Source organism: Mus caroli, chromosome 13, assembly GCF_900094665.2.
Source record: "Mus caroli chromosome 13, CAROLI_EIJ_v1.1, whole genome shotgun sequence".
NCBI classification, from domain to species: domain Eukaryota; kingdom Metazoa; phylum Chordata; class Mammalia; order Rodentia; family Muridae; genus Mus; species Mus caroli.
Genome location: NC_034582.1, coordinates 108,099,027 through 108,108,289, shown reverse-complemented (window position 1 = coordinate 108,108,289; position 9,263 = coordinate 108,099,027). Strand labels below are relative to the sequence as shown.

Sequence of the window (9,263 nt, the reverse complement as noted above, 5' to 3'; positions counted from 1 at the left end):
GTAGGGGAAGAGAAGTCAGTGCAGGCAAAGTTCTATCTAGTTGTTAGGGCGTTTTATATGCTGGATGCTTGCTACATGTTAATGTAAAAACTGACCGCCTAACACAAGTAGCTAAATTAATTACAACTTTACATAGACAATGTAGAAGCACATGCAGATAGAATTATATAGTCCCTTCTTAAGAGGTTTTTTTTAAGTCTCTAGTTTCTTTTGAATTTCTTGTTTGCAAACTATTCTGAACTATCGTTAATTGTTGATGAACATAGCTATTTAAATTTTGTTTTGATTGTTTTATTTTCTTATCTGTATGACTGTTTTGCCTGCATGATTATATGTTTACCACATGTACATTTTGTATGACCAAGGAGACCAGAAGAGGGTGTTGGATCCCTAGAACTGGAGGTAGTAATGGTTGTGAGCTACCATGTGGATGCTTAGAAATGAACCCAGGTCCACTGCAAGAACAAGAAGTTCTCTTAACCATGGAGCCAATTCTCCAGCCCCAGTAACATTCTCTCTTAATGCTTTCTCTAATACAGTAAAAAAAATTAATCTTCATAAATTACTATAAAGTAGAAAGAATCTACAATGACCTAGTTTCCTGGTTGAGACACTTTGATTTCTTGCAAAGCCATTAAATATTTTCATACTAGAGCACAAACTCAGAAGGAAAATCTGTGTTTTATAAGGAAATGTCTTTTCCTTTGCAGAGTCATTTAGTGTTTCCTGTTATGGAATGCTAGTGACTTCTTTTTCCACCTCTTACCCCAATATAATTATGTCACTGTGCAGCAGTTTTTAAGTAAGATCTAGATTATCAAGTTTCATTGAGTTTTGTTATCTATCCTAATTTCATCCATGTCATTAGACTCCTACTAGAAAACTTTTAAGTCAAAGATTTGGAAAGAGATGATGATCCTCATACTGAGAGAAAGTGGAGATAGGGATGGACATTTTATGTAGGTTTTTTTTTCATACAATAAAAAGGATTATTATCTCCTTTCATCTTGGTTTAGGAGCAGATATCTCATGACCCTAATCACTAAAATCTTTATTTATAACTCTCACTACACATGGAGAATCATCAATACTAAGATTAAAACCCTATCCACATTTTGAAATCTTGTCTGGACATAGCTGCTTTGAATTTTAATGATACACATTGAGAGTTTCACTGTCACGGTCCCTCTCCCCTTTGCCAGGGCATCTTGAATCAGCACCAGTTTCTTGAAGGTCCGGAAGGCACTGGAAATGCTCGGTTTGGTTCAGCAATTGCAGCCCTGTCAGACATCAACATGGATGGCTTTAATGATGTGATTGTCGGTTCACCTGTAGAGAATGAGAACTCTGGAGCTGTGTACATTTACAACGGTCACCAGGGTACCATTCGCACCAAGTACTCCCAGGTAACCCATGCACAATGTGATGATGTATTGTGCACATAAATGCTGGAGCTAGACCGCATCATCCAATCCATGCCTCTTAAATCCACCTTCTTTCCATCAAAAAAAAAAAAAAAACTTAGTGAAGCCTCACGATATGTCAAACATTATTCTAGTTAATGCTGATAATGCTATATAGAGCAAGACAGACAAAATTGACCTTATATTCCAATAGAGGACATATGAAAAAAGAAATAAATTGCAGTGGTATAGATTATCACAAAGGTCAAGAATCAAACCTAAGAACATTAAACTCAAGTAAGGGTAAATTTCATGGATGGAGGGTATCAGATAGCTGAAGAATGATTGAGGATTTCTTACTATTAGGCAATTTTGTGTTCATTCTGAGGAGAGCTAGCTAGGTCAGGAATAAAGACCTGAACTTGTCTCAGCTCATTCCCTGCCCATGGACTTCTCACCGTTTTGTGCTGCTTTGTGATTATGAACTAAAAATCCATGCTATTTCCTTGATGGAGGAATCATTGTTTTAAAAAAAACAGTAATAATAATAAAGAGATCAGATAGAATGTGGTTGAAGAAAAGGATGGAGTTTCCTGGACCAGACAACCTGAAAAATGACTACAGGGAATGTAAAGGGCAAGATAAAGGCCATTGTTCTGTGATTCCGCTGTGTCTACTACAACGCCACATTAATTCTGCTCTTTCAGAAAATCCTTGGATCTGATGGAGCCTTTAGGAGCCATCTCCAGTTCTTTGGAAGGTCCCTGGATGGCTATGGTGATTTAAACGGGGATTCCATCACTGATGTATCCATTGGTGCTTTGGGGCAAGTGATTCAACTCTGGTGAGTCAGTAAGTGTGAGACTCAGACTAGTTAACAAACGCCTTGCTTTATTGTGTAGTGTGTATCATGCCCAATGTTTTCTATAAGGCTGTAGGAAATGTATTTATTACTGTTCACATAAAGAAAGGGATATTCATTGTTTTCATATTATATATATATATAGATATATATATAGAGAGAGAGAGGGAGAGAGAGAGGTATTGATAAGCATGTATCTTTGAAACATACACACACACATACACAAATTCTCAGAGAGAGAGATCCTTGTCATGAGAGTCAAGTTTTTCTTCTCCTTATGTGAAAAGATTCAGTGTGCAGAAAAACCACCCTAAATGATATCCTGCATATTTCTGAATGTTATCTTCTTATACACAGCCTCATTTCAGCTTCCAGTTAGGAAACCTTATGAGAGCACACTCACAAAACACAAAGTAAAACTTCCTGTGTGCTTACAAGGCACACATTAAAATCCTAAGTCATGAAGGAGAACCATTATTTTGGCTGTGCTGACCTCTCCACTAACCTCCATAGGCATCAAAGATGAGGGAACAAGAAAGGATTCCAAGGTAATATGGTTCAAGCTTTGAAAAGCCAGGTCTATGAAGGCCTTGAAAAGATACCTTAGTTACTTAGAGGGCCTGCTGTGTAAGCCTAAGGACTTGAGTCCAGTCTCCAGAGCCCATATTGAAAAGCCAGACATACCCAGGTGAGTTAGCTCATGCCTTTAATCCAAGAACTTGGAAGGCTGACAGAGGTGGATATCTGTGAGTTGGAGGCCAGCCTCAAACATAGAGTATTCCAGATCAGCTGTAGCTATATATTTAGATCATTTAAATAAACAAACAAAAAACTAGGCATGGTGGCACGTACATATAGTCCCATATGGTGAGGCAGAGAAAATATCTGTAGCTCGCTAGCTAGCTAGCCTTGACTAAATATCAAGTTACAGGGCAGTAAATACCATGCCTTAAGCAACAGGGTGCCTGAAGACTAACAGTCAAGGTTGACCACTGGCATCCAGGTACACATGCATACATAAATATGCACCCCCCCACACACCCACACACACACACACAAGCAGACAGATACATACACACAAATAGCAAACATTTAGGTGTATGATCTAGTGAGCTACTGGAATTAAAAATTAATTGATTATTCAGTCAAGAATACTTATGCATTCATTCTTCTCTATTGAAAATATATGCTTTAACTGTCTAAACATACTGGGGACAGAAACACAGTCCATTGATATTTTATGTTTCCTGAGTTTGATGCTACTCTATATTATTATACATATTATTACTCTATACATATATTATTATTATATCTGAATTATGCTTTTCAGTAGTAAAGTGAGTTTTTTGACAAATGAAACTGTTATGTGGAAAACCAAGGATAGCTTTAAGACTGAAAAACTGAAAAACACATTTACTGGGTAAAATAATTCAAGAATGGCATACTTGGAATGTTACCTAGTTATTCGGCTTCATTTAAAATAACGTAAGAAAACAAGAGACCTGACAGTAAAGAGAACCGTGTAAGCCTCAGTAGGCTTCCCATGCAGTGGCTCGACATTTACTGTACTATGATATAGTTTAGTCAGTGGCCTGACCAAGCTGCTGTTTTCAAAGGTGGATTTCATTCTTCAGAAAAGTCAACAACATGGGACCAAATGAATGTGCTGAGATGACTGCTCCCACTAAGCTAATATTCTGTGGTCACATTCCTACAAAGTGCTGAACTGCTCTTTCTGGATAACTCTGAGAAAAAATGTCTAATACATTTAAAAAACATGCAAATCAATGTCACCTGTATCAGAATGATCCTCGGTCTCTCAAAAACTGGCCTAAGATTCACTGAATCATGACAAATGGTTGTAAACCTGGAGCCGTGTTACATTTTTCGTGTCATGGTTGGTGATTAAGAGAAATCCAGATGTATAGCAACCTTTAAAATGGCCTTGCCAGAAAATAAAAAGACATGCTTTTTGGATCTGTTTGTGGTACTTTTCAAAAGGGTGAAATCTGTAATAACTGCTTGCTACCTTAGAGATGGGGGAAGGTTACAAGGGGGTCACTGTACTGAAGTTCAAGTTCTAGTAATGGAGGGATTCAGACTGTAGGATCCATTTCCTCACTGACAAGTACCCAGTGAAGTGGTAAGCCTCCAAGTACCCATGTCTCAGATATTTTCATTAATAAGTATTTTTTACACCAATGCTGAAGGAGCAAATAAGACTGTGGCTTAGATATACGAAGGGCCACACCAAGGTAGAAAACTCTGGTACCCTGTGATGGATTCCTCAGCCATCATGCTAGTTCCTACCATCTTGGACCAGTGATGCCAACCATGGAGATAGCACATCACAGGTCATGGCAATATTCATCAGCTCTGCCACCTCCAACTTCTTTCCTTCTCTCTCCTGCCATTTCAAGGACTGAGAGTAACACTGACCCCAGTTGGGAAGACATAGACGGGTTGTGACTTTACATATTATCTGCAGAGAGGCTCCATGCTTTTATTCTATGTAGGTTCAAGTGTTATGAAGACAGGTAGATAGATAGATAGATAGATAGATAGATAGATAGATAGATAGAGTCATTCATTCTGTGTGCTATACAGTTATCAACCAAAAATCCATTCACCTCACTGCCATCGTTTGCTTTCAAATAGGAAATAATGCTCTCAAATTCTAAGACAATGGAGAGAAAGGTCAACAATATTGACCCCAGGTCCTCTATGTAAACTGTATATGTATACTGGGCAATAATTTGCATCTGTTTCCCTGTTTGCATTTGTCTTTCAGGTCACAAAGCATTGCTGACGTTTCCATAGAAGCTTCGTTCACTCCAGACAAAATCACTTTGCTCAACAAGGATGCTAAGATAACCCTAAAGCTCTGCTTCAGAGCAGCATTTAGACCTGCTGGGCAAAACAGTCAAGTAGGTAGGTAGACCTAAAATAACCTGTACACTGATGGGTTTGCCTTGATAGCTTTAGCTAGAAGTTTTGGTTTGCAGACCAGGAAAAAAAAAAAAAAAAAAAAAAGGATCTTTACATGACATGCTTAAATTGCACACATGCAGTATCCAAGAGTCATTCATTAGGCATGGGAGGTTGTTGCAAGCATCCTTGCTCAGGTCTAGATTCTGGCATTCTCCTGGAGAACACTTTAATCACTGTAGTATAATCACGAGCTCTGTTGTTGAGTCTCTCTTACCCACAGATCCTTTCTGGAGATGCTTAGCACACACAGATTTTATTGTGCTGCTATGAGCTCTAAGTGAGTGTGTTACCTACTGTCTAAGCCATTCCCTGTATAGGTGTCCTTAGTAAAGCACTAAATGTTATTTCCGTTTCCAAAGAAGAAGTGAGAAAAATAGAAAAGAACATATAATCTGTTCCATTGCATTGCCATTTCTACCTATGAGTCTGAGTGTGTCCCATCAGATGGGAAAAAGCCCAGGTAGGACTGTTGGCAAATGCCAGCAGAAACTGTCATCCTCTGTCTCCCAAGAGGCCAGACAATCTTGTGGGACCTGGCTGAGATGCTGCATCCTCTTTGATGCCATTTCTAAGTAACCATCTACCTCTGGTATCTCAACATCCTCTGCAGACAGCAAGCCAAGCAATACTTCATTAAAACCTGCATATTTTCCCTTGTTCCTGGTCAATGGGTTCTAATCTCTCCTCCATAAGGTTCTGGCTCTATATTTCAGAATTCTTAGTTCCTAGTGGTACTTCAGTTAATTGCAAGAAAATTAGCTTAAAGGCTGAAAACAATTAGGTCAGCTGTTTGTATGACACTTGTGTGTGCCTTGAGGCGCACGTCCACCTGAGGAGCTATCACAAGTCGAAAACCATCACCATACAAACATTTTTAGTCTGCATAAAAGATTAAAATGGAAAATGTAGTCCTCTGGCAGACATGGCTGGCTGCCCAGCTGTCTTGGCCCTAAAGCATGAATGTGCCTTGTGGATCTTCCACCTTTTGAATGTTCTTCATATATTATGTTGGCGAACACTGAAAAACCTGGACTTCCAGAGAATTCCATTCCCGCTGATTGTCTGGTGAGGATGTGGGAGCCTTTCTTGCCACTGGGAACCTGTCCCTTTGACTCTCTCCTGCTGTGTCCAGATCCACCCTGATGAGATGGCCATAATTTTTCACTTCGTTGCTTGGCAATAACAGCACATAAGAAATAAATCTCATCTTTAAAACTGGATAATCTATGAAACTATACATCTATTTCAAGCTACATGAAAAATATGTGTTGCTTACGGACTTCATCCTTTTTTATAGCTACCTAGTCCCCTCTACTAGTTTTCCCTTTATATGTTTTTTTATCAGTTACTTTTAGTCTGTCCATTCAATCTTTTTCATGTTTTTGATATGTTTATTGGTCTCATTAAGTCACTGAAGTACAGAAATTCCAGTTTCTTTAATAGATACATTAAAAGTAACAGATATATTGTCTTAGGAAGTGTATTCAACTTTCAAATCCTGAATAAATCTGATAAAGTAATTCCCCATAAGGCAACTGCCCTAAGCAGTACGGTTAGCTCTGAATTTCTGAGTGGCCAATGGATTCTTTTAAAGGCAGCTGGCCTGATTATTTGGACTTCAGTTACTGTCATCATTTTTTATCACACGGTAGTTTTTCATTTCTACTCCCCTGAGTTGTTATTAAACTGCCAATGAAACAGAGATCCAAAGAGGGTAGGAAGAGTCCTCAAGTCAAAGAGGACATAAACTGTGAAATGACTGCCCAGTCTAAGAATGTCTGACTCAAAGCTCGGTGCTGCAATGCCGCACGCCGTTCTCCACGTAAGCATCTAGACTGTGTCAGGCAGAGTACGTGTTCTTTTCGACGGTCACACTTCATTCTTATAGTAACACTTAGTCCTTGTAATGGCATGGAAATAGAAAGGACATGGACTTTCATTACAAATTTCCTTAAGTTTTATTTCTGACCTTGTCCAAGCTGGGTGAACTCATGCCAATTATTCTGCCTCATTTAATCTAGTTCGTAACCTCAAAAATAGCATCAGAGTATCCACTGTACAGGTGTTGTATAGAGATCTTAGCATATGAAGATGAGGTCAACTGGAATTTCTCCATTTAACACCACTCATCCTGCGCGTGTTCCCTGCATGGGCCCTACATTATGGAAGATGAAACTAATACACAGGAAAGGGACGAATTTGCCAAAGTTTATCCAATAGATTTCCCAGGGCAAGCCCAATAGCCCAATAGGTGTTGGGTTTAATTGTTACAAGACATGTTTCTCTGGCTAGCTTGTGTGTGTGTGTGTGTGTGTGTGTGTATGTGTGGTGTGGTGTGTTCACAGTCACTTAGACCAAATCCCATGAAATTACAAATGCCATATAGTCTTCCCTTGTACATAAACCACTGATATAGAGATAGTCTTCCCATCTTCTTGATATCAGGGGCTTCCTCCAATCGGATCCAATGGAAACAATGATGTTTTCTTCTTCAGAGCATACTTGACATGATTTGTTTGTGGTTTTATCACAGCCATCCTGTTTAACATGACACTTGATGCGGACGGACATTCATCCAGGGTAACCTCCAGGGGGATGTTCAGAGAAAACAGTGAGAGATTCTTGCAGAAGAATATGGTGGTAAACGAAGTGCAGAAGTGTTCTGAGCACCACATTACCATACAGGTGAGGTCTCTGGGTTCCCAACCCTGCTTTTCTTTTAAAAGATGAATGAGTACAGGAAGTCTAAAATGGAATCTATCTGTTAGAAGATGCTTGTCTTTCTAATGACCTTATGTCTTGCCTAACTCTGTGAACACAAAGCACATTTCTTCTATACTAATACTTATGGTCACATTCAGATTTTATATGTGTTGGTGACATGACATTTTATTAGGAATTGCAACCAAAAGGCCTAAAAGATTGTTAAAGAAATGGAAGGCTTGGAGCCAGAGGGATGGCCAAGCAAGTAAGAGCACCTGCAGCATAAGCAATGGGACCTGAGTTCAAATCCCCAACACCGATGTAAAAGAGCCAAGTGTGGCTATACGTGTGCCTACAACCTCAGCACTCTGAACAGCAGACAAGATGGTTTCTGGGGCTGGCCTGCTGGATGCCAGACTTTATTCAACGATCATCTAGATATTCTGTCTCAATGGGAAAAAATGTTGAATATAACGAAGCAGAAGACCTGATTTTCTTCTCTGGCCTCCACATATATGTACACATACAGCACACACATGTATGTGTGCAGGTGAACACACGCACACACACACACACATGCACTAAATAAAGAAGATAAGTAGATTAATTTTTTTAAGTGAAAAACAGTGTTTCTTAAATGACTAACAGGGTGAACTTACCATTGACAAGTTTATTTTGACATCTTTTCAGTCAGGTAAAAGTTGTATCCATTTTAAGCTCCTGAGAATGAAAATCTCAACTGTGGGTTCTAGGATTGCTTTACAGTAGTAGGTCAGTGGTTCTCAGCCTTCCTAATGCTGTGACCCTTTAATATAGTTCCTCATGTTGTGGTGACCCCCGACTATGAGATTATTTCATTGCTACTTCATAACTATAATTTTGCTAATTGTGAATTGTAATGCAAATATCTGGTATGTGACCTCCCAGGGGTGATGACCCACAGGTTGAGAACTGCTATACTAAATGAATGTTGGTAGATTGTGTCGCAAAGATTGCTAGTTCTAACATTAGGCCATAATTGCTAGAGTTCTTATAGACTTTGGAAATCTTTAATGAAAAATGCTTCTTGGGAGAAATTTTCCAGCCAGAAAGTTATTTTAAGTTATGTGTCTCTTGTGAGACTATGCCGGGGCCTAGCAAACACAGAAGGGGATGCTCACAGTCAGCTATTGGATGGATCACACGGCCCCCAATGGAGGAGCTAGAGAAATTACCCAAGGAGCTAAAGGGAACTGCAACCCTATAGGTGGAACAACAATATGAACTAACCACTACCCCGGAGCTCTTGTCTCTAGCTGCATATG

At 39.3% G+C, this 9,263-nt stretch overlaps 1 protein-coding gene across 2 annotated transcripts in view; it reads left to right on the top strand.

Annotated features, from left to right (window-relative positions):
- Nucleotides 1-9,263, top strand: part of Itga2 (integrin subunit alpha 2) — a 93,027-nt gene that overhangs the window by 61,302 nt on the left and 22,462 nt on the right. For both annotated transcript variants that reach the window (XM_021180415.2, XM_029468487.1), the window contains exons 14-17: nucleotides 1,203-1,406; nucleotides 2,111-2,247; nucleotides 5,057-5,196; nucleotides 7,790-7,941. In XM_021180415.2, coding sequence (XP_021036074.1) covers nucleotides 1,203-1,406; nucleotides 2,111-2,247; nucleotides 5,057-5,196; nucleotides 7,790-7,941 — 633 coding nt within the window. The remainder of the gene's footprint in view (nucleotides 1-1,202; nucleotides 1,407-2,110; nucleotides 2,248-5,056; nucleotides 5,197-7,789; nucleotides 7,942-9,263) is intronic.